Source organism: Astatotilapia calliptera, chromosome 14 (genome assembly GCF_900246225.1).
Source record: "Astatotilapia calliptera chromosome 14, fAstCal1.2, whole genome shotgun sequence".
Classification (NCBI taxonomy): Eukaryota; Metazoa; Chordata; class Actinopteri; order Cichliformes; family Cichlidae; genus Astatotilapia; species Astatotilapia calliptera.
Genome location: NC_039315.1, coordinates 19,447,581 through 19,473,931, shown reverse-complemented (window position 1 = coordinate 19,473,931; position 26,351 = coordinate 19,447,581). Strand labels below are relative to the sequence as shown.

At 39.9% G+C, this 26,351-nt stretch overlaps 2 protein-coding genes across 5 annotated transcripts in view; one reads left to right on the top strand and one right to left on the bottom strand.

Moving 5' to 3' along the window:
- foxn1 (forkhead box N1) overlaps positions 1–20,686 on the bottom strand; it is a 30,452-nt gene extending 9,766 nt beyond the window's left edge. For 2 of the 4 annotated variants that reach the window (XM_026192002.1, XM_026192003.1), the window contains exon 1: positions 4,664–4,919. Coding sequence is in view for 1 of the 4 variants with exons in the window: in XM_026192001.1 (XP_026047786.1) it covers positions 8,997–9,154 (158 nt within the window). In the remaining 3 variants the exon portion in view is untranslated. Of the gene's footprint in view, positions 1–1,264; positions 1,444–4,663; positions 4,920–8,996; positions 9,250–13,392; positions 13,459–20,624 lie in introns of those variants that run through there. The other 2 variants (XM_026192001.1, XM_026192004.1) reach the window with 2 other exon arrangements.
- Positions 20,567–26,304, top strand: slc46a1 (solute carrier family 46 member 1). The gene is made up of 6 exons (XM_026192005.1): positions 20,567–21,176; positions 22,672–23,063; positions 23,161–23,639; positions 24,554–24,637; positions 24,861–25,017; positions 25,116–26,304. The coding sequence occupies exons 1-6, from the start codon at positions 20,868–20,870 to the stop codon at positions 25,168–25,170; spliced, it is 1,476 nt and encodes a 491-aa protein (XP_026047790.1). The 5' UTR covers positions 20,567–20,867; the 3' UTR covers positions 25,171–26,304.
- The last annotated feature ends 47 nt before the right edge of the window (positions 26,305–26,351 follow it).

Here is a 26,351-nt window from a genome sequence, read left to right as displayed (position 1 = left end):
AACTCACATTCCCTTTTAACAATCAGCAATCTAGTGAGTTTTCTATTTTATTTTAGAAAATAATTCTTTAAACTTAACAGAGCATGTGATACTTGTAATACTCTACATGAACAAATAATGTATTGCATGTATGCATTTCCATTTTTGACACTTTCCTGGATTTTACACAGTTAGCCTCTTTTAACTAGCATTTAACTGTAAACCAGGCTTTTAACTACTGAGATAGTTTGTGTCATTTATTGTTAGATTATGACCACTTGGCTTCTTATGTTTAATACATAGAGGCAGAATAGTCCAAATTAAACACAAGATCAGAGTTTTGTGCTAAGAGTGAATGCTGCAACCCTTTGATCTTCAGTTCGGGGTTATTTGTTATGTAAATTATTCAAGCTAAATAATCTTGTTTTAAATTATTGGAAATTATTTTTTTATGGGTGTAGATTTTACCACAAAGTGTCACAATTTCTGTGGTTGCATCTACACATAAGTTTTAATCATGATATAGAAAATATTGTATAATATACTTTTTGACCTCTGCAAGCAGCAGTAGATGTAGGATGGTGGATGTTATGCATGAAAAAATTCAATTTGTGTACTTTTTAATGTGAATATTAAAATGGGTTTTGTTGTGCTATTATTTTGTTATATTTGATAAATTCAGTCAGGCGGTTCGGTTTGTATGTGCTTCAGTGGAACTGGACAAAGATGATGAAATTTTATGAGCATTTAACATCTATTCTTTATCATTATATGAGTCTTGCAATTGCAATTATTTTTAATGTACTGTGAAACAATAAGAATGAAAGTGACCATTTTATTCTATTAATTCTATTTGATACTATCAACAGTATTGTTTCTCCTCCAACTCAGCATGCTGTGTTACTTTCTGACGAAGATTGTAGCACTTTCCTCAATTACTTTGTAAATAAGGTGATGGACTTGAGATCCAAAATCTCCTCGAGTGCCTCCCCCTATGAAGATGCCCCTTGTTGTCCCGGGTCATTTACTTATTTTTCTCCAATCACACTCAATGACTTAATTGCAGTAATATATGCTATACAAAACGCAGCAGCCAGACTACTAACTCGCTCTAACAAGCGAGCTCACATCACTCCTATTTTATGTTCTTTACATTGGCTCCCAATAGATTTTAGAATTCGTTTTAAAATTATCGTTTTAACGTACAGAGCACTAAATGGCCAAGCCCCAGATTATTTATCCAAGCTTCTCACAAAATACACTACTGCTCGCTGTCTCCACTCACAGACTCAGAGTTTGTTGGTTGCTCCCAGAACACGTCTGAAGATGAAAGGGGACAGAGCCTTTCAGTCTGTGGCACCAAGGCTGTGGAACAGTCTGCCTCTACAACTACGTTTGGTTGACTCTGTGGAATCCTTTAAAAAACAGTTAAAAACTTTACTGTTTAAACAAGCTTTCTGTTGACCAATGCTTTTCATATTTTTAGATTTTTTAATTTACATTTAAACTCTATATTGTGTATATTGTGCATTTTGCTATTTATTGTCTATTTATTGTACTGTTTATTTTAATCTGTGTGCAGCACTTTGTGACTACCTGTCTATGAAAAGCGCTTAATAAATAAACTTTACCCTTACCTTTATGCAATGCTAATGAAAACATTTTGACTTAAAGAACCTTCAACAGTAACATGTCAGATTCTGCCCTGCCCTATGGTGACAAATTGAGCTTATAATATGCAAATTCTTCTCTAATGATTGTGTCACAGAAACAACACCGATGGCTGTCAGTGGAATGAATAATAAATAAATCGCATGTGAAAGCTGACAAGCTGTGGACAAGACGCTGTAGCTGATTCAAATGTATGAATGTGCCCGCGGCACATTTCCAGCTACAGTGGCTTGCAAAAGTATTCGGCCCACTTGTACTTTCCCACATTTTGTCACATTACAGCCACAAACATGAATCAATTTTATTGGAATTTCACGTGAAAGACCAACACAAAGTGGTGTACACGTGAGAAGTGGAACGAAAATCAGACATGATTCCAAACATTTTTTTTTATAAATAAATAACTGAAAAGTGGGGTGTGCGTAATTATTCAGCCCCCTTTGGTCTGAGTGCAGTCAGTTGCCCATAGACATTGCCTGATGAGTGCTAATGACTAAATAGAGTGCACCTGTGTGTAATCTAATGTCAGTACAAATACAGCTGCCCTGTGACGGCCTCAGAGGTTGTCTAAGAGAATATTGGGAGCAACAACACCATGAAGTCCAAAGAACACACCAGACACGTCGGGGATAAAGTTATTGAGAAATGTAAAGCAGGCTTAGGCTACAAAAAGATTTCCCAAGCCTTGAACATCCCACAGAGCACTGTTCAAGCGATCATTCAGAAATGGAAGGAGTATGGCACAACTGTAAACCTACCAAGACGAAGCCGTCCACCTAAACTCACAGGCTGAACAAGGAGAGCACTGATCAGAAATGCAGCCAAGAGGCCCATGGTGACTCTGGACAAGCTGCAGAGATCTACAGCTCAGGTGGGGGAATCTGTCCATAGGACAACTATTAGTCGTGCACTGCACAAAGTAGTCCTTTATGGAAGAGTGGCAAGAAGAAAGCCATTGTTAACAGAAAACCATAAGAAGTCCCGTTTGCAGTTTGCCACAAACTAGAAGGGGACACAGCAAACATGTGGAAGAAGGTGCTCTGGTCAGATGAGACCAAAATGGAACTTTTTGGCCAAAATGCAAAACGCTATGTGTGGCTGAAAACTAACACTGCACATCACTCTGAATACACCATCCCCACTGTCAAATATGGTGGTGGCAGCATCATGCTCTGGGGGTGCTTCTCTTAAGCAGGGGCAGGGAAGCTGGTCAGAGTTGATGGGAAGATGGATGGAGCCACATACAGGGCAGTCTTGGAAGAAAACCTCTTGGAGTCTGCAAAAGACTTGAGACTGGGGCGGAGGTTCGCCTTCCAGCAGGACAACGACCCTAAACATAAAGCCATATCCATGTGTTAGAATGGCCCAGTCAAAGTCCAGATCTTAATCCAATCGAGAATCTGTGGCAAGATCTGAAAACTGCTGTTCACAAACGCTGTCCATCTAATCTGACTGAGCTGGAGCTGTTTTGCAAAGAATGGGCAAGAATTTCAGAAGATGATGGACTTATTTTAAATCACTTACACTGGCCAGCTATCACATTTAAAACATGGGCAGTTGTATTAACAATAAAACCCTATGATGGGAAACCTTAGGTTTTGGGATCCATATGGATGCTTCTTTGACACATAACCAATGATGTAGACAACAAGGACTAGCCATGCAGGTGCCACCCCTCAACCCACAGGATCCAAAGGGTCTGCTGCCAGTTTCACAGGATCATACAGGACACGCCCAGAAATTAATGTGGAAGATGTGGTATGTAGGTCAGTAGTATTTATTTTTGTGTTAGTAGAAGGCAGATAAATTTTCATTTGTCAAGTTGAATAATTATTCCCTCTAAACTCAGTCTCAGTGATTCAGCATTTCAAGAACTCCCATTCCACTCTTCACATATTTCTCAGCCCATTGTGAAATCCTAATATGCAAATCTCATGATCTGAGGCAGTGCCAGTAACCGCAAACAGCTAAATGACAGGTAAGCTGAAGACGAGATACCAATTGTCTGGCTAGCTGAGTTGCTTTTCAGTTACGTCTTCACAGACCGGATGATTTTAAAGTTTGTGGTCTGGTGAGCAGGAAGTGGGTGGTACATTTATGGTTGTTGTATTGAATCAGTATCTGGCCTGAATTCATGTGGGATTTGACTGCTGCATAATGTGTCATTTGTATTTGCATTCCATGGGGGTGTGCAAATTAAGGTAATGTTCCAAGACATCCACATCCAGCTGGACTATTTACTGTTTTCATTTTAGTCAACTACTTTAAACCCTTTAGATCACATGTCAGTTGTTTTAATGGAAACAAATCTGGTGGCTGTCACTAACTATAAGGTATCAAGTAAAATTTGTTCATTTTCTCATGAATGCTTCTCTTGCTGCAGGCTGAAATTCTCTCTGGGTGATGTTGTGAGGCTTACATAATGTATAGGGGTTCTTTCTAACTGCTTGCTATCATGCAATTTGTTTGGAATAGATGCCTCCTTACGCCAACATTTTCTACAAAAAATGAGGAAGCTTGATGCATATGTCAGCAGTCAACTGTCAGAATAAGCAAAGCTAAATTATTACTGTTTCTCCCCACAAGCTAAGTTTTACGCACACGATTGTGAAGGTGGGTAATTCACTTCGAAGTCTGTTGTTATGGGAAAAAAAAAAGAGCAGGCAGATCTGTTAATGGCCTGGATGATACCGATGACAGTTGTGTTGGCATGAGAACGTTGCCACTCAAAGTTCAGAGGTTAATGAGGATTCCTCTCCTGCACCCATGCCAGCAGCAATACTGCAGTGCTGCAACTTTGCCATTAATAGAAGGATAATAAACTAACTCACTCATGGTAAGCATAAAAATAACAATGTCAGAAAATATCAAAGAAAGCTTACAAAAATTTACCACAACTATTCATTTCACTTTTATTTACATAGCACCAAATCACAAGAACACTCTCCTCAAGGCACTTTATATTGTAAGGTAAAGATCCTACAATGATACAACAACTAGTAAATCAACTCACCTAGTTTTTGGATTCAGTGGCTGCTCTTTCTTGTCCCAGTTAGGTTCTCTCACTCAGCCCTCTAACCTCTGTTGACAGCTTAAGTCTATTTCTCCTGTGGACCTGTGCACCTCCCACTTCCTTATACCTGATAGTGAGGTACTTCGATTAGATTGACTGTTTAAATGTGTATGGAAATGGTTGATGGGTTGGTTTCAGATTTTGGCAGCTCGGAATATCATCCTCATGTTTTGAGTGTGTGTGTGTGTGTGTGTGGCACTCGTCCAAGCTAGCCCAGCAATAAGAAAGAAAAACCTGCTGGAACAGGTTTCGAAAGATCTACTTGGTGCAGTCACTGGCAGCTGGCAGCCCTCTCTTCCTCCTTCCATCAGTCTTTTCTCTGAATGTTTGGCTGTCTGTACGGGACATAAAATACAGCACCGCTCACAGCACAGAACGGGCATCTTGCCCTGCTTTCTGAGCTTGCCCATGGCAAAGGCTGCCTTCACTATGATCTGTTTTCATTTAACTATTGAGTGTTCAAACAAGCATGTGCACAGGTGAATGCAGGCAACACCGTTTGTGCATTTGAAGCCTGCAAGAATACAAACGCGCCACTGCTGCTGTTGCTAGTGAACAGAAGCAGTCATTCTGGAAATGTTAGTTTCTGATGTAACCAGTAACAGTAAATGTCATACCTCGTGGACATATCCACCAGTTGTTTCTTACGGGCTGCAGAATCTGAAGTCAAACTGATCTTAGGACCACCAGGCAGCTCCCACGTACATTTTAAGATCCCTGATATTTTTAGGAACTAGTGTTTAAAAATCAGCTGTTAAGCTTGAAAAGAAACTGAGGTAGATATTTACCGAAGAATGTGAGAGAGGGAGTAAAGGTATGTCAATACAGGTAGATTCCTATCCTATCCTCCCAATGAACCAGGAACAACAGCAGCCTTAGCTCGTAGCTATACCTTGAACAAACCCTGTCCTCAATGAGAGGGTGAGGCCGAATGACAGAGAAAGACTGAGGATTAGTTACAGACTGAATAAACTCTTGTGTTACAATGCAAGGCCTCTGCAGAGTGAAGATGGTGCCCAAGGCCTTTTCTGCCAAAGATGAAGATCTTGAGGAGGGAGTAATGTGGGAACAGAATCTGGGGGGCTCTTTAGTCAAAGTCTCAATGTCTTCTGGAAAATAATTGCTCTGGTGCTGTTCTCAGTTGCAATATCATGTTTTCTAGAGCTGGAGCAACAAAACAATGCCTCTGACAGCAAGTCAGAGCACAGTTTGTACGGTTTTGAACTTGACATATCTTTAGAATTACATAACACGTAAGCCAGATCTAAAATCATGACAGGTGAGTGAATGTTTAGAGTGAATGTTGTTTTCTTTGAGGGCTTTTGCATATAATTTACTCTCTGCTATATACAAATAAAAATCCTGCAGAAAAACAAATGCACACTAACTTGCACATCCAGTTTAGTTGTTTGATCAGGTCAGTGATCAGCCTCTAACCTACATTGTAAGCCATTATGAAAATGAATGGGTTAAACAATAAATTAAAAGGATGACATTTTCATGTCTGTTTCTTCTCTGACCGTCCCCTCCATGTCACCACAGACTCGCTAATAGCAGATATGGCAAAATGGTATGTACCTTAAATAGATAAATATCTCTGCTGACACGCTGTCGACGGGCATGTACTTGTTAAATTGCTTCCTGATCTTTATTTAGCAGCTGTCGGCTGGATTACTCCCTCATAATTTTTTTTTTAAACTTTCTTTTTTATCTTTTATCCGCAAAAACTAAAGTCATTCCTGGAAATTAAAAAAAGACCCCAAAATGATCAACATAAAAATGGAAATTTGCTAAACGTGTTAGCATTATTAGCCTGCTAACTTTGCTTTTCAGCTCAAAGCAGAGCTGTGCTGTAATATGTTAGCACACCACTCATATGCAGTACCTGCTTCATGACATACTTTACAATGTGAAACAGACGTCATGTTTGTGATTTGTTGGCTAATATTTGAATTTTGACCTGGTGTTGTTTTCTTGTTCTTTAAAGATATTAGTTTTATGTGTTGTTACCCAAAACATCACTAACAAATTCTACCATCATCACTAGTCCAGTCGACAGTTATCCATCCATTATGTTAATTTAACTAGTTTAGGGTCGTCTGAGTGTCTGGAGCCTATCCTAGCGCTCAATGGGCAAAAACTGGCATTCACCCTGGTTAACTAGCGGGTCTCTCATTGTGTTAGTTATTGATTAAAAGTCACGCATGTATATGTCTACCTTTCCGTTCAATAAAATTTTAATGGTGTTTAAAGCTGGAGTAATAAGACTAGGTACCAGCTAATAAATGAAGCAGGTTTTTTTTTTGTTTTTTGTTTTTTTTTTTTTTGGGGGGGGGGGGGGGGGGGTTTGTTTGGGGGTTTCTTTTGGGGGGGGGTGTTTGGTTTCTTTTGGGGGGGGGGGGGTTGCAATGATTGGCTGATCTCATAAACCCTTATTTTACTCATATCAAATGTTTACACTGGGGAAATGTATCATTTTAAGAAAAATGCTCATTTATTTTGAAATCAATGGCAAAAACACATCTCAAAAAGTTTGTCCAGTTTAGTATTAAAGCTTTCAAGTTTTCCCAAAATATTTTGCTGCTGTGGTTCAGAGAAGACAGCAGCATTTCTGGATCACGTTTACATATCGACAGTCATTTCTGAACGTGTTCATGTGTCCATCAGGTGATTTCCATGACAGAATCATGTCGGTTTTTAATTCAGTGCGGTCCGAGGACCTGAAAATTACATAGATGTAATCTTCATCTTTATCCCTTGCACACAGATTTCTCCCGATTCCACTGAATCTTTTCATTTTATGATAATATTGGGCACTGTCTCTACAGACTGGTGAATCTCTGCCCATTTTTAATTGGGAGAAACTCTGCCTCTCTAAGATTGTTTTTAATACCAAACCATGTTACTGACCTGTTGCCAATATAACAAGTAGGTAAAAATGGTTTCTTTGTTCTTTTACAGGATTTTGTTGTCATCTCCCTTCTTTTGTGAGACATAATCCTGTCATCCAATTTAAAATGAGTTAATGTTTCTTAAAATGATCAATTTTCAACATGTTTGTTCTATTGTGAATAAAATATGAGCATCTGAGATTTGCCAATCACTGCATTCTGTTTTTATTTACACTGTATGCAGCGTTTGACGGCCCATCTTTTTCAATTTTTCTTTTTCTTTTTTTTTGTCTCTTCTTTGTATACATATGACAAAATGTAAACCTTTTTAAGAGGGATGGATTTCCTGTGGCCATCAGATCACATAAATTGTCAATCAAATATCACCTGAAGGCAAACATGCTTTTTTTTTAAACCAGCTGGTTAAATTAAACATTGATTTGTTTTGTTTTGCATGGCCTCAAACTGACAAATTGGGCATTTGACTCTTTATTCACAAACGATAAAGAGAGATAAGGAATGTTGGGGGAAAGTGGCTGAAACGTGAAAACCATAGTGTATCTACATGTGCTGAGAGTAATCCTTAAAGCTACAAGAACAATGTATACAGCTAAATCTAAGCAGAACTTTACCTGATAGCAGACCTCCTTTATTACAGTAAGCATGAAATATGTGTGATCATTAACAAATCAGGACTATTATAGGGTGGACCTTTAATGGTGTGGCTGCACGTGCTCTTCCCAAAGTGGACGTTATGACACCAGGCCATCGACTATATTTTCTTCCTCAGATCCACAGCTTAGCCATCCTGTTTAATTTAAGCATTTGAAGCTACACACGTGTCAGTACACAGTACACAGCACTTTATCGCACACAGGGGTGTGTGCGATAAAGTGAGAATAGAGCTGAAATTCCACATTAGAAATAATGATTTATGAATGGCCTTTAAAAACTCAGGAAAACATTCATTCAGAGTGCCTGAGGCAGCGAGCTTTATCACAGAGTACTTCACATTTATGGCTCAGTGTGCACTTAAATGAATTCAGTAATTACAGTTGGTATCCCAGGGATATTGAATAATAAAATGTGCAGCTGTTTCTCCAAATGACTGTTCTTGGTATCCCATTTGAAAGAAATTACCATTTCATGACCAGTTATTAAAAATCAGAGGTGCATTAAAGCAGTAAAGCTTTCCACTTGCATTTCAGATCATTATGCATCATATTGATTCTCTTCTCACTTATTATTACATGATCAGTAGCTTGAGTCTTGGGATAACCCAGCTGTACTGCAGCATTACAGGGCACAAAACACAACACTGGGATGTGAGTGGTGTAATAACCCCTCACATCCTATATAAAGGCATAAATGTTGAGTCTTACCTCTGATAGCTGACATCAGTTGGACTTTCTTGAACCTCCATAACTGTGAGAATCAAATCCCTGAGAGCGAGTGATAGATTTTCCTTTGTGTGATGCTGTCGTCCAGCCTTTACCAGGAGCATGGTCTGTAGATTAAATAAAAATCTTCTGGGCTTCATACCTGCTTACTCCTTTGACCCTTTGAGTTTTCTGCTTCCACCATTTTATAGTCCTTTTTGCCCCATGCCTTCACATACAGCAGATATACGGCCCCCTGCCAAGAGGTTCAATGAAATGTTTTCAATCAGCGTCATATAATAGATTTTTCTGACATTCAATCATTTTGAATTTCTCCCACTTGACCCCTTGAAAGGATTTGCCTCCTGTTCCCATGGCTCTCCTTAAATCAGCCGAGGGGTCAGTGGTCATAATCCTATAGATGGCAATGAGATTTGAGCCCATCATTAGATTTAAAAGTAACTACAACTCTTGGATCTGCAGTGTCGCTATTGTAAAGATGTGCTTTCTTTAAGTAAGTTAAATATTCTACCTTTGATCAAATAATCAAAAGTTTGATTATCACATTTCTGTGCACTACCATGTGCACAATCTAACCATACTGACAGAATTGCAGTTTCACATGTATGCTTAATACCAAAAACACAATTTGTACTGAGGTTGAACAGAGGAACAGCAATCCCCACGAAGCCATTTTTATGTAGATATCCTGTCAGTAGACCTAATGTGAACCATTATGTAAGATGTATAAAATGCAAACACAATAAAATATCCATCCATCTATTCATTCTGTTCTGCTCATCCAATTAAGGGTCAATAAAGTATCATTAAATCAAAATAAACTAAAACGATGCTGCTTGGGAATCAAGTGCAAAATCATATCGATGTTGTGGACATTGAAAGAGCCAATCTAAAATACAGCCAACATAACATTTCAAAAAGCATTTCAATATTGAGTGAATTAAGATATTTTACGGGCCACATTTTGCTCCATGTTCTCTATTTTTCACTGATTTCACCGTGCTTAAATTGGGGCTAACCCTAAAATCATTATCTATATTGCAAAAAAAGGGGGATTGTTCATAATATGAGTAATAAAGATTATACAAATCCCCTATATCTAAAATCAAAAACATTAAAATTAACAATCTACTTCATTTTCATATATATATCAACTATATCAAAACCATGTTTACCAGGTTAGGCAAATAACAAACTGAATGCAGTTTTATACCTGCACAACTAAAACTATTTTTTCTGCTCAGAAATACAAGTAAAGAACTGTTTGTTATTTACTTTGTAAGTTTGTAACCTGCTTGTTGTAAAACAGAAAATTTGAAAATTGATTGAGTGTTGTCACTCAGTAAGAGGCCTCAGTGGCTATCAGGCCACATGAAGGAGCTTTTATTAGAACTACAAAGACAGCTGCAAGCCTCGTTGTTGCAGTCCTGCAAAAGTAGGAGATGTTTTTCAAATAATTAGTACTGCTATTAGCCCAGCTTGGAAATACACTCAGCTGAAACGTGGCTATGTTCCCCGCGTTAGTGGTTATGATGGCTGTTATGACTCCAGCGGGATGATTGCTGCCTTCGCTCAAAGAAAACAAATTATGTCTAGTGCTTGACCCGAGACAATGCAATGTTTTGTTAACACCATCAGCTTTCTAATAAGATCGATGGCAATTTATCAAACCACGGAGGCACGTTCACATTGCATTTGCTGCTTAAGCTTCCTGAGATCAGTTTCCATGGTAATATTCAGGATATTATGGCCATGCAATTAGATAATAAAGATCAGATATATGAGGATTAATATAAGCTGCTTATCAAAAAATTGGATATAATCTTTATCCAAAACCCTGTGTGCATATCAACATGCTCACTTATAGAGCTTTGTATGTAAATCTATACAAACATTAAAATACTATCACAGCCAAATGATGTGCATGGCCAGGCTGTAAAGCTTTTTGTTTTGCAATACATTTTTTTTAAGTCACAAATGACCAAAACCAAGATGAACTTATTGAAGTTTTAATACATTTAAAGGTTAAAGATATAAGAGATTTGTATCTCTGCCTCTGAGGGTGATATTCACCATGTTGTGGGCTTGTTTGAAAGGTTTTCATGATATTCTTCTTCTTATTGTTCTTGTTAGTGTCATGTTGTGTCTCACCATGAAGGCCAGTATTAGTACAAAGACCTTGGTGGAAACAACACTGCTGGAACGTTCAGTGAATGTGGCCACCAGCACACACACAGCAATGTAGAAATGCCAAAGCGATTAATCTCTTTCTTTTTCTTCTTTCTTCAATCCACAGTGGAATTTCAGACTTCTTGATCCCAACATCCAAATATTAATAGACTGCATTATCTTTATAAAAATATGGTCTTGCTGAACATCTGGCAAATGCAAATCATCTTCAGCGGAGCATAAAGGATGCTCCGTGGAACCACGACAAGAACAAGGAGACAAAGAAATACAATAACATCAAAAGCACCTCGATAGCTGTTTATTTTCTGTCCGAAAGCCTTCCTCTATATTGTCTCCAGATAATGAATGTATTTCGCAAAGATGAAACACAAGAATGCTTTAATGTGTTGTTGTAACTTGGTTTGTACTTCAACAGGTTTTTCCACTTTCCCAAAGTGACTAATGGACTATTGGCACCCGAAAGTCTGCATCACACCTTTTAAACCAAGTGTGTGTTAATCATTATGTCACCCTTCTGTGTGCAAAACACACTGATGTTTCAGCTTTTTGAGGAGCACCACGGCCTTGTTGCTCATAAGCAGGAGCAAGACATGCTCAACTTAAGTTACCAAGGAAGAAAAATTAATCTTTGACACTGAAGTAGTTTGACTGATGAACAGCACAGCAGGAACTGCTGCACAGGCTTGACCTTGAGGCTATCAGGCTACATCTCTGCAAGGAGTTGGTATAAAGTTAATTAGAAACCACTGAATCAGCGAGATGAGTTGTCACAGGCGGTAAAAGTAACTGACTGTATCTTTGGCTGTTACAGAAAACAGCATAAAATCGTAAAAAAGCTGTGTTTTTATCTTTAAGAGAGAAGTTACAGAGGTTAAACTGTGACGCAACAGTGAAAAGCACACTTTCCTTTGTGCTGCATGTATAATCACAGTATGAAAAGTCTTTTTACTTTAGCATCCCTCCTCTTATCCTCCTAAAACAAGCTGACTTGTGCTTTTGTTTCTTCATCATGACCGTGTCAGTGTGACTCTGCAAATGAAAGCACAAATGTAAAGATGGTTCCATTTCAAGTGAACAGGAAGACTCATATAAAATAGAGCCGATAAACCTTCAGTGTCAGATTTCATACCTTCAAAATCTGATCCTGAAAAAGTGCCAGTCATCTTTTTATCATAAAAGTGTTAATAACTTTATACCTGTTATAAACAACTATACTGATCTCATTAGGTGACCTCTGGACTTCCCACAGCATCAGGGGTAAAGTGGAGACGGTGCAGAGCAACAATGATGGTCTTATTCTGGCCACAGAACATCATATGCCTAATTTCCTATATTAAATTAAAAAATCACGATTCTATTTCAGCAAATGGGTCTAAAAATAAAGCTCCTAGAAACGTGTTAATAAACCCAAAAGATTAGAGAAGCAATTATTACCAGGTTAATACAATAACAGCCCGCACTGATACAAGATGTCACTATTTGGTGATCGGTACACATCCAAAGCTGTGTAATAAACAACTACTGTACCAAGAGTTTGTCTTTGTTAAAAGGAGCACAGTGGTTTCAGCCAAGTATGAACTCAGACAAAACCAGAAATGTGACTATAACAAGCGCACAGCCCTCTGCGAAGCTCATGCTCCATGCTTTTATATTCATCTTTCATTCAATTTTAAATCATGCTTTTTATTTGTTCTTGTTTCTAATGTCTCTGTAAAGCACTTTGAATCACCTTGTTGTTGAATTGTGCTATACAAATAAACTTGCCTTGCCTTGCCTTGCCTTGATCGCTCCGTTGATTGTTTGGTATGTCTTGTTGCCTTCATAATCCTTTCTGTTCTTTCAGAGTTCCACAGAGTACAATCCACAGAACCCAGTATAATGAACTGCAGGCATAACAAAGAAAGGGCGAGCAGTAAAAGGATTTCGGGAGAAACAATTATCAGTCTCTGACAAATACATATAAATGCACACAGACATTACAACAGTTTAAATATATAGCAGCTAAAAACATGCCTGCTATATGGCACTGCTATATTCCATGATGCCCATCAATGGGAAAAGGATAACATGCAGTGGGGTACTCACAAGCAAAGGTATGCACTGTATCCCAGTACAGCACAACTGACACAACACCACTTTGTCTCCTGTGAAGGTAAATAAGGACATTGCTTCATGCATGCTTTATTACCTGAATATGATCCCACATGTCAGTTTGGTCAGAGATTACACGATGCCAAGGGTCAGTGATGTAGGCCTGAACATGTTATAACAAAGAAGACAACATAGAACAATAATATAAATCCAGACAAATGTCTTTTTTGATTACCTCTCAATCTGATATATATTAGGTTGCAAAGTTTGGATACAGATGTAGACTGTTCTGATTTTCAGCCACATTGTAAGCAGGTATTCATGTAACAGCATGAATGTTGGACGTCATCCCACCTAACCCCAAAATAGCCCAAGAATAAATCCCTGAATGTGGTTGATTAAAAAAGTTGAAAGATTGGTTATGTCTCAATGCTGCAGCAGGATCATCTGTAAAAACAGGTTTTAGTCGCCGATGGGTGTAACTTACCAAGAAGACCAATGTTATGATTCCAGTGTAAAACCTTTCATGAAATTAAAATGTTGACAATCCAGAGCATTCTCCCGTGTGTGTGCGTGTGCGTGTGCGTGTGCGTGTGTGCGTGTGTGCGTGTGTGAGTACATAAAGTCAAATCAGTTCTGCAGAAAAGAGCGATCAGTGTTATTGCCTGAGGCAAACATGAGTTGTGTAAAAAATAAAAGCCTCTGATATCTGCAAAGATAAAGGTATTTTCAAAGTTTTTAAAAAAAAAGGATATCAGTGAGTAAACTTTTGCTTTAGAGATAATATCTTAGGTTGTGATGACATTTCGGTTTTACTGGCATTGTGCTGATGGGTGGTGAGATTCCTATAAGGCCATTGCTCAGGAATAGCATACAGAGAGTTTGTGCATATGTCAGAAAATCAGAAAGCCTGATACAAACACAAACTCGGAAAAAAAAACTTTACATTTCAGATTAATGAGAAATATATTTTAGATAAATGATAAAAACACAATTACGTACACTCACTGTCGACTTCAGTGGACACACCTTGCAAGTACTGAGTTGGGCCCCTTTCATAGTCAGAGCTGCTTTAATTCTTTGTGGCATAAATTCAACTAGATGCTGGAAACATTCCTCGGATAGTTGCTGCAGATTTGACAGCTGCACATCCTTGATGTGAATCTCTTCTACCCGTTCATCCCAAAGGTGTTCTATTGGATTGAGATCTGATGACTGTGGAGGCCATGTGAGTACATAAAACATCCTTCTGGAAGCAGCCACCAGAACATGGTACACTGTGGTCATAAAGGGATGGACACGATACTCAGGTAGGTAGCTCACTGGACATTTTCTCTTTTTCAGACTGTTCTCTGTAAACCTTTAAGAAGGTTGTGTGGCAAAATACCTGAAATACTCAAACCAGCCCTTCTGGCACCAACAACCGCGCCACGTTCAAACTCACTTAAATTATCTTTTTTCCTCATTCTGATCCTCAGAATCAACTTTGGCAGGTCGTCTTGACCATGTCTACATGCATAAATGCATTGAGTTGCTGCTATATGACTGTCTGGTTAGATATTTGCGTTATCCAGTGGTTGGTAATAAAGTACCTGGTGCGAGTTTCTGTATTGAATACACTATAAATAACAGCTCTTGCTTTCTTTCTTGTAGTGCCATGGCTACAGGCTGCCAACCTTAATAACCACCCACTGAACCTTGTCAGTTTTTTAATTAAACAATTGAATGACAGAGAAAACGACAGCAAGGGCGGCACCTTTTTGTTTTTTCCACACCCAATTGCACCTACACATTAGTGTGTGGGTGAAATGAAAGCCAGCAAACATTTTACAGGTGTTTTTATTGGCATGTGGTCGAAACTTTAAATAACCTACTGTCACTGTATGTAATAACAAAAAGAAATTACATTAAAATTAATCAGAAAAGCATGTTGTTCCAGCCCCCAAGCTTTTCTTACTGTGACTTTTAAATTACTGTCAGATAGATGTTGATAGGAACCTGAGGGCTAATATAAAAATCCATATTATAGTTTGCGCATTATTAAGCGCTATATAAATTTTACCATCAATTAAAACTAACAATGGCAAAAATAATAGTGACAGCAATGTATTTTGGTAGATGTGTAATTATTTTAAGTATCTTAAATGTCCTCTGTGCAGCATAAAGAAACTGAAATTTGCTTGTGAAGAAGAAAGATCTGCATGCTGCTGTTGATCACTACCTGAAGGAGTGGAGCTTAAAAAAGGAAAGCACCCATCTGAATGAAATAAAATCTGCCTAGAATCACAGAGTACTGATGTGTGCTTTCATTTTCAGCATTGCTCTGTCACCATTTCTGCCAACTGACCTGAACCGCCGCTTGTGATTCAGCAAACAGAAGTGAAATTAGATTTTATTTGGTCTCAAAATAACTCAGAACCATTTTAGCAGCCTAATCGTGCAATTATTTAAAAGAACTTAGATCTTATATTTATTAATGCTCAGTTATTCAGGGGTGAGGAAATGTTTTATTATTAGTGTTCTATTTTATTGCTGCTTGAGGGTAGATTTCTAAGAGAAGTGCCAAACTTTTACAGCCAGTGTCTTTTAATGTTCTCTTCATGTCTGTCCTTGACTCCTCTGTTTTATTCTCTTTTTAGCAGATTATCTCATCAGGCCAGCAAATACAGATGTTCTCTGTGCCTTTTATACTGACTTTGAGCAGAAGAAAAAGAAGAAAAAAACATGTGTGCCCACATGACTCGAATCATGTTAAAATCAGGAAGGATTTTTCAACTGATAGTGCAGTATTTTTGCAAGGCTGTAAATAAGTGCTCTAAAGTTGGCTTCTCGTTTGAGTCTTAATTTTAGACCTCTTTTTAAAAACTACAATTACAGAATCAAGTTATGTAGAAAGTAGGCAAGTAAGCATCAATACTTTTTCTGAGTCTGAGAAAGTACTTCGTGCAATGATGTTAACAAGCAAGCACACTAAGGTTAACCAACTAGGTGTAACTTATCTATACTGCATGAATCCAGCCACATTTAGTTTGATTTACCAGCCAGATCAGCCCCAGGGGTTTAGATGAATGAATTACTCATAATTATATTAATAACACTTATCAAATTACCAAAATCACCATGTTCTTACCCTATTATTGTATTCATGCACTGTCTTGCCCTGTCATTCCCTAAAGATTCCTGATATTTGGATTCTCTGTCTGTCCTGCGATTGTTCTGGACTTCTTTATATTATTATGAGCATTAAAGCTTTTTGTGTCTCCCAAGTCCTGCATCCGGGTCCATAGTTTGCCTTCCACACAGTTCATGGAATAAAAATTCTTCCAAAATAGGTCATTTCTTTATTTTACATATAACCCCTTCATAATGCCTGTTTACTGTAGGCTATTTATCAATTCAGGCAAATATACTTACACATAATATAAATATTTTTTTTTGCAAAACACAGCTGCTAGCAAGGTGTAAGTATTGAAGTGGCCAGTGAGTGTATGTAAATATCTAGATATATAGTTATACAAACACACAAATAATAATAAGAAAAATAAATGTTTCGTTAATATTTTCCTTATGTTTCGTTTACGTGTTTGTATCATTTCAACATTTTAATTTTTTAAATAAACTCTTATGTCATCATCATTGTCATGAAAAAAATGAAAGAAAGGCTGTAAGAGTACAATCTAAATATTAGGGGTGCAACGATACTCGTATCGATATTGAACCGTTCGATACAGGGCTTTCGGTTCGGTACGCATATGTATCGAACAATACAAAATTTGTAATTTATTTTATCAACTTTCCTTCTGACGATGCTGTCTGCGTTGAGCGCTCAGTGAATCTGCGTTCGACTATTCCATCTAGGCTGCACTGTCGAGCGCAGATCCACTGAGCGTTCAACACAGACAGCATTGTCAGAAGGAAGAGCGCAGGGCAAGCTAGCGAGACAGAAGTTAAGCTCCTCTTGCAACATGGCAAATTGAACCTCCCCCACCCTCATTCAGATCTGGCGTTTGGAATTATTTTGGTTTTCATGTGACATATGACCCTGAAGGTAAGCGAGTCATGGACTAAAGTAAAACAGTATGTTGGATGTGCCACGCAATGCTCAATTACATGGGTGGGAACTAGTGTGTTAGCGCAGTTAGCTCGTTAATGTGTTAGCCGTCTAGCCCCATGCACGGGGTGATCAGGGGTAGCTCGTTAACGGAGATTTGCCGTGTTGTGGCGTTAAGGTCATTTCAACGAGATTAACGCTGACAGCACTAGTGGGAACACAACGAATATGACTGCACATTTACGCCGACATCATCCTAGTGCAAAGACAAGTGGAAGCAGACAAAAACAACAAGCATACATGCTACAAACCCAAGTCATTTAGACAGCCGTTAGCACATGATTCTCCTTATGGGGACCTGATATGTTTAATATTGTGGCGAGCTCAGACAAGGAGGAGACGGAGGTGTCGTTTGGTCTTGCTTCCCGTGAGCTAGCCAGGGAGCACAGCCGTTTATTGACATCTGCAGAAGAACACTGCCGCTAGCTAACTGCTCAGCGCGGCAACCGCACAGCAACAACAACACACGGGCGCCCTCTGACCCCGGAAGGACACATCGTCGCACCGAGAGGGCGTCACCCGTCACTATGGCAACATAAACAAAACATAACTGTACAAACAGAACCCCGAACAGCCCTGACCCGCTACATAGCCCCCACCTAAGGGGTCAGTCGTCCCCGACGACCCCATTACCGCACACAAAGTCCTGCAAATGTCCAGGTGCCTTCTTTTGGTGCACCGGCCGGTCCCGACCGGCGGGGGAAAAGTCACTCGGGTCAGAACATGGGGTGCCACCATCATCCCACTTCTGACACCAATGTGGCGAGCTCAGACAAGGAGGAGATGGAGGTGTCGTTTGGTCTAGCTTCCCGTGAACTAGCCAGGGAGCACAGCCGTTTATTGACATCTGCAGAAGAACACTGCCGCTAGCTAACTGCTCAGCGTGGCAACCGCACAGCAACAACAACACACAGGGCGCCCTCTGATCCCGGAAGGACACACCGTCGCGGCGAGTGGGTGTCACCCGTCACTATGGCAACATAAACAAAACATAACTGTACAAACAGAACCCCGAACAGCCCTGACCCGCTACAATATGCTGCTGAGAATATAGCCCAGAAGAAGCGTATAGTATTGCTTTTATTTTGGAAAGAGCCCTTTCTCTGTAATAAACTCTCTTTTCCAAAGATGAGTGATTCCTCAATCAGATAAAGGGCTTGAAAAATCGCTAGCCCGACGTCCCTGGGCTAGCGATTTTTCCAGTTGGGCTACCAAAATCTATCTCTGCCCTGCCCGTCGGGCTATCGTAGGAAGGAAAAATATGTCAATGCTTTTGCATTCTTTTGGAAATGTAGCTGGGTAATTATGTCATTGGCATCGGTGAGCCACTGTCAATATGTGACATATTGAAATCGCGTTTGAATTTGCGCTTGTTTTTTGGTTTCACTTTGCAATCGCCCAAACTGTGTATAGAGAGTGATAGTACTGATTGGTGAGTGATGATAATTTGCGCACCAATTCCTCTGACATCGTCTTATCAATCGTTAGCTTACTATGCAAACATGACAAGTGAAATCTCCCGCAGCAAGCTTAAACATATGAGAGGTTGATCGCGCAGAGAATCGCTGACCGTTATGTGTGTGTGTGTGTAAAAGCAGCAGGATATATATTTTAGTTCTGCTGAGCCAAATAAGACAGGTCAGGGTGAAGAAGTGACAGCCAAAGAAAAGCTTACCACAAAACGGAAAAGTTACGACAAATCAGACTATAAGGCAAAAAGAAAGTGCAGCTTTATGGTTTCATGGACAAAAGAATTTCTGTGGCTGCAATATGACGAGCTATATAACCGGGGCTGCACATAAGTGGTCCGCAGGTGCGCATTCGCTGTCAAAATAAAAACAAAAAAAACGCGCACAAGATATGAAGTTGCAACGCGTGTTTGCATACATAAGATTTTCTGGAGGAGGACAGACATTTGTTTAGAACTCTTAAAGATGTCGAAGAAGCAAGCTCCTTTAAGCAATTACTTTGGTGTTCCTCCACCTCCAAACAAATGTCAGAAGGAGTCCGAACCACAAAAGAAGCACGTATTCTCGGAAAAGTGGTTGCAGGAGGTGAGTTGGCTTCAAACAAATGATGAACGCACAGAGATGTGGTGCGGAATGTGCCGTGAAAATCCCACTCTAGCGGACAAAAACAGCGCTTTTTATATGGACACAAACGCGCGTTGCAACTTCTTATCTGGTGCGCGTCTTTTATTTTGACAGCGAATGCGCACATGCGGACCACTTATGTGCACCCATGTAAATAACATAATGTTCTGCCGGGTGTGTTGGTGGTTTTCTCTCGATTTATGAGTCGACAAGCGCCTTTGTTACTGGGACCAGTCATTTTAAGAAAGGCCCCCATTAGAACCCATGAGAAATGCAAGAAATGCATTATTGCTCAGTCTGCAATAGCTTTCCCAGAACAAACACCAATTGCAAATAACATACTAAAAATAAACTTGAAAAATCTGTTTAGAACAGCGTACTATGTTGCAAAGAGTGAACTACCACTGGCAAAATTTAGCAGTCTTTGCAAACTTCAAAAAGCAAATGGCCTCGATCTTGGTTCCACTTTCCTCTTACCCGTGACTTCAGTGGAAATTTCAAATTCAGGATCTGACACAGACTGATTCATGTCCTACACAGTTCTTACAAGTTCATAGAAATTTCTGTTCAATTAGAACCAAGTATTTGAGTTGATGATTGTAATTTTTATACAATGTTGTAATTTGTTTTTCAACAATTTTTTGATTAATGTTTTGTTTCCTTTACAATATTATACTTTAATGTATAATATTGTAAAGGAAACAAAACATCAATCAAAAAATTGCTCTCTTTTTTATTCGGGCTACTTACATTTATTTTGGGCTACCAAAAACTGAAGAGTCCCTGCCCGAAGGGCTACCAGGGATTTTGAAATTTTGAGAGCCCTGAGATATATTTATTTTTTTAATTACTTTTGTTTCAGCAACATTAAATTTAAAAACTGTACTTTTGAGTTAAAATATATATTTATAATTTTAATAAATGACAAATTAAAAAGGCATGAATATTTTTTTGTATCGAAAAAATATCGAACCGTGACACCAAAGTATCGAACCGAAACGTGAATTTTGTGTATCGTTGCACCCCTACTAAATATGAGAGCTGTGTTTGTTATGGGGGGGGGGGGGGGTAAATTAATTATTTAAAGAAATAGTTCGTTAATTCATTTTGGCACTCGTGACCCACCGCAGTTATCATTTCGGAATGTAGTTCACCTCTTCGTCCAGCAGAGGCCGCAAAGCCCGCGCTTTTACGGTTCATGTTATTGTTTCATTGATTTTGGCTGAGCTTGCAGTAAAGTTACCTTCACTCTCATTAGCGTAACCGTTGTTAGCCAGCCGCACACGCTCTCGTTTTCACTGTATACTCCGTTAACAGGCAGCTTAAACTAGTCAACACACTTAATGTTTACAGTTGAGTGGATCCAACATGGACGAGCAGGACACTGCGGCGATCCTACACGGAGATGTCCTCAGTGACACAGCGGAGGAACCACAGCTCGACGTAAACAAAGAGGAGCCTGGTGTACCGTCCACCGACGTCGTACGACCGCCTGTTACATGCTCGCTGCCGGTGTCTGTGGAGCCGGTGTTGTTCCTGTCCATGTTCTCCCTGGCCCTGCAGGCACCTCTGTCGACCCAGTACCTGTGGGACCGCATAAGCGAAGACCTCGGCTACAACGGCTCCAAGAGGTCGGAGTGCGGCAACAGCTCAGCGCCCCCCGACCCGCTTCAGAAGGTAGTCCGGTCACCCTGAAATGTACTGCTGCTGCTGTCCACGTCTTTTCTGCGTGGGAAAAGCATTTGAATTACCCTTTAATTTAAAAACCATGTATGCCGTTACAAATAAAGGCTTTTCAACGTGAGTTTAATACATTGTGAAGTATTTTTATAACAGGAAAAGCACAAAAACATCTTTCATTAATATTACGTTACATGTTTATAACCTTAAAAATTCAATGTATTTTAACCCTTTTCTTCAGGCTCTATAATGGCGGAAAACTTAAAGGGGTTGTAGACACTATAACACTGTTGATTGATTTTATTAATGAAGCCATGCATAAAACAATATGCCCACCCCCAATAGGTTTAGACTAGTCCCAAGTAGCACCACAGCTTACAAGCACTAACGAAGTAACCTGACAAAGACCACGGAGAAATGTGTGATTTAGTCCACAGAAGGACTGTGGTACCCTGTTTACCCTCATTTTTTTTGCTACTTGGAATATTTATGCAGGCTTTAAAAAACATTTATACTTAATATCTTGTATATAAAAAAGCTGAAAAACTTCTCACTTAATTTATTATATTTATTTAATTTCGCTGCACACCATGGGTCAGGGAAACACGGCATTTCAATCCTGTGTATACCCGGGACATATTGCAGAATGGACAATAAATCTGACTTTGACTCTCATCTCATATCATGACTCACTAATCCAATATTCTGTTGAACAGCCAGCAAACCTGCAGCATTATTTATTATTCATCACAAGTGAGACACAAAGTAATGCTAACATGCTAGATTTACAGTTAAACTAACTGGTTCAGTAGGAGAGGCCATCCCACTTTGTTGATTTCTTCAGGTTACATAGTTACCCTTAACAAACAACAAAATGAAAACACTTATTGAAGAAACTGCATGCAAAGCAATCCTAAAAATAAGCCATTCCTGTATCATATTTTTTTTACCTGTTCTAACAAGTAAAGCACGCTCATATAGTTATAAGCATCACCAAAAGGGCCATTTTTTATCACGCAAGCCCTTTAAAGATATGCAAGACCTCCTGTCAAGTGCTTACAATTTGGAGAAAACAAAAGCAATGCACAAACTAATACACACATAAAGACATGCAGATGTGTTTTAAAGGCTTTTTTTTCTAAGTAAATTGATCATCAGCACCTGAATGGCTGCATGTGTAGTCATTTAAGGAAAAAAGGAGTCGTAAGCCTTGAACCTACAAGCAGTTCAACAATGAGGAACAGCAGTCACATGCTGAAAATGGGAAAAAGGAATACAATCTACACGCTCTGCTAAAAAAGGTGAAGCAAAACTAGTGTTTGGGCAGATCAGACGCAATGATGTATGGGTCTAATTACGCTGGTGCACAGACAGAGTTACACCTGGGATGCAGCTAAGAAACAAAAAGTAGAAACACAGCATCTATTAAAAAATCTTCTCCACCTCTTCGCTGATCACTGAGATTGATTGTTGTTAAATGTGTCTTTTTCAGGAGGTGGAAACCTTGACAGCACACTGGAACCTGTACATCAGTCTGGGGGGCTTTTCTGTCGGGCTCTTGGTTGTGCCTCTCCTGGGCTCTTGGAGTGACCTCGCTGGTCGCAGACGAGTCCTCATCCTCCCTAACCTTGGCCTGGCCCTGCAGACGATCGTGTACCTTGTGGTGATGTATCTCAAGCTGCCCGTGGTCTACTTTCTAGTGGGACGGCTGCTTAGCGGCCTGTCGGGTGATTTTAATGCCGTCCTGGCAGGCTGCTTTGCCTATGTGGCAGATATCAGTGACAGGCGCTCTCGCACCTTCAGGGTGGCAATCCTAGAGGCGTGTCTGGGCCTGTCAGGGATGCTAGCCAGCATCATTGGAGGACAGTGGCGGCGGGCTCAAGGGTAAGGAATGTGTGTTAAAAGGTTTGTTCACACTGCTCTAATATATATCTAAATCAACCATATAAGCTTTACCTCTCTATTTCTGTGCTTTGTTTAGTTACATCAACCCGTTCTGGCTCGTGCTGGCCACCAACTTGGTGTCAGCTCTGTATGCCTTCCTCTTTGTCCGTGAGTCTGTGGTGCCAGACCCGAGTGCTAAGCTCCTCACTACTCGACACCATAAAGCTGTCTGGCACCTCTACTCATCAGGAGGCAGCAGCAGTGAGGCTGGAGGACAATTTCACAGATGCAAGCTGTGGCTTTACACGCTGTGCTTCTTTCTGGTGGTGACTGTTCACTTTGGCTCCAGAGAACTGTACGTGTTGTACGAGCTGAGCTCGCCTCTGTGCTGGGGCCCAGACTTTATTGGCTACGGATCAGCAGCTCACCACCTGGGCTACCTGAGCAGTCTGGCGGGGATAAAGATCATGCAGCGCTGCATGGAGGACTCCTGGGTGGCTCTTGTGGGTCTTGCCTCCAACATTGTTGGTCTGGTGGTCTTTTCTGTGGCTAACAGCACTCAGCTCATGTTTACAGGTGAGAGGTGTCGGAGCACATTCATAACCTCCAGATGGTTTATAAACCGATTGTAAAAAGTCAATCTGAATGTACTATGTGAGGAAAAATGTGAGGTAGGATAAATTAAGTGAAGATGACTTTTACTATTGTAGTACTTTACCATGATTAGGTGTTTTCTCTCTTCTATTATGTGTAATGGAATGCGGCCTCTGCCCAAGAAAAAGTTTTGTCTGTGTTAAGACTTACAATATATATTGGTGTCAATTTAATTTGGAGTTAAATGTCACTGCAGCATGGTGGCACAGTGGTTAGCACTGTTGCTTCACAGCAAGAAGTTCAACTTGGCTACCTGGCCGGGGGCTTTCTGTGTGGAGTTTGCAGTTTGCATGTTCTCCCCGTGTCTGTATGGGTACTCTCCGGTGCTCTGGCTTCCTCCCACAGTCCAAAGACATGCAGTTGGGTTAATTGGTGAATCTAAATTGCCCATAGGTGTGAATGGCTGTCTATCTCCCTATCTTAGGCTGGGAACCTGTCCAGGGTGCACCCTGCATGTCGCCCTATGTTAGTTGGGATAAGCTCCAGCCTCCCTTTAGACCTTTTCAAGGATAAGTGAATGGATGAATGTCTGCTTGTTACTTTGATTATCTTCCTGTATTTGTGCTTTTCAAATCCTTTTACCCCATGTTATTGTTATTTTTAAAGCAAATGTTAAACATAATGACACGTCAGTGAACAAAAGGCCACTGATTGTAGCCTTGTACTCAGGGTTGTCAGCCCTGAGTACAAGGCTACAATAAACTGTCTCTGATTGTAACCTCTAGAAATAATTAACACAGTTTATTCACCCGCTCTGGATTATTTCATGGATATTAAACAATTACACGCATATAAACATAAAAATCTGTTTTGGTTTTGGGTTTTTTTCTCCCCAGGTTATGGTCTGTGTTTGCTCTTCATGACATCGACACCTGTGCTGAGGTCCAAGCTGTCCAAGTTGGTGGAGCCGTCAGAGCAGGGTCAGCCCGTGATCGTGTACAAGTGTTACACATTTAAAACCAAAGTTGTGCGGATTGTGTGAGAGAGAGAGCTCAGTGTGTCAGCTGTGCAGTGGTGGAGCCAGTGAACTAATTAGATCAGCAGCACAGTTGAAGCACATGTTCCCTTGTCACGCGGGACAGCTTGTGCTCTGCAGGTTGTATGTGTAATTGTGTTACTGGGTGTGTGTGTGCTTTTTCTTAGGTGCCCTGTTTGCATCTGTTGCCTGTGTGGAGAGCTTGTGTTATCTGGTGGGCAGTGGCGTTTTCAACTCCCTCTACCCAGCAACCCTGCACTTCATGAAGGGATTCCCTTTCCTCTTTGCTGCTATCATCCTCTTCATCCCAGCTGGGATAATAGGGTGAGTCTGTTCATGCCTGTGTGACTGGCTTTAGTCTTATGGGCTGTAAACAACCAGACAAATGTCATTACTGACCATCTTCATGTCTGTATTTCTAGGACTCTGCAGTGTTTGGAACAAAGGAGAGACCAGAGAGATGCCACAGTGTCCTGACCTGCAGAGAGGTGGAGGGCAGGATCACAAAAGAGAGTGCAGGTTCATCCTGGTGTTAGTCTGAAAGGTGAGCAGAGGCATCCGTTGTGTCTGCAGTTTTATTCGCTCACCCAGGGATGGGATATTTCCATCTTGTTACACCAGAAAGAATAAGTAAGCGATGAAGAAACGACATCCTGACTGACAGTTCTGCCAAACCCAAAAATGTGTCTTTATAATTAAAATTTGATGTAATTTTTTAATATCATGAGCTATTGTAGAGCACCGGAGATCATGACACTGCAGTGTCGTCACAGATTCTATGTAACGCGTCAACAAAAACAAAGAAGTTATTTTGTAAATTGCTGCTTTCTGATTTCGTCCAAGTGCTCACTAATACAAATATCTGATCAGCTGATCACATGGCGGTACCTCGTGCATAATAAGTGGAACCTTGAAGCGGATGTGCTACAGCAGCAGAAGACCACACACACTCCTGTTAACTAACTCCTGTTAGTTAAAACCGTGAATGTATGTAATTGTTGTATATCTCCAGGTGTCACTGATTTAAGCCATATGTAGAATCAATCAGGAATGTTTTCCATTGTATGAATGTTAATCATTTTTATCTAAATGACTGCTTCTGCATTACACGCTGATCTGTGAAGTAATGCAGAAGCCGTGCACACAGTGTCACGTCCTAGTTGCACAATGAAGGAACAGGAGCTGTCGAATCAGCTTTAAATGCACAAAGGGAAGTTACTTGGCTGAGTGAAGTTTCCACTGACCTACCATTAACTGATTAGCAAGATTCGCGTGATCATGTGACCAAAGCCATCCTTAGAAAACATACAGTGTGCTACAACTGTCTGAGAAACCTGTCTGTTCTTCTATAATTTCCAATATTTAGCAATCTGAATACATTTTAGAGTACATTTTTTAAGTGATAAAATAAGTGATGTTTGTGTTTTAACTTTTAACATTTTATGTTTTTTCTAAAATTACAAAATGCAATTAAATTATGGTTTTGCACTTCCAGTTCTGTCAACAGAGTGATCTGTTATAATATAAAGTGTGATAATTTAATGATTTCAAACCCCAAAAATCTTGTTAATCGAGTTACACAATTTTATTTAATAAACTTGATTAACACATCTGGATGACTGCTTTTGTTGGTTTTTACAGGTGTACATTTATGCTTC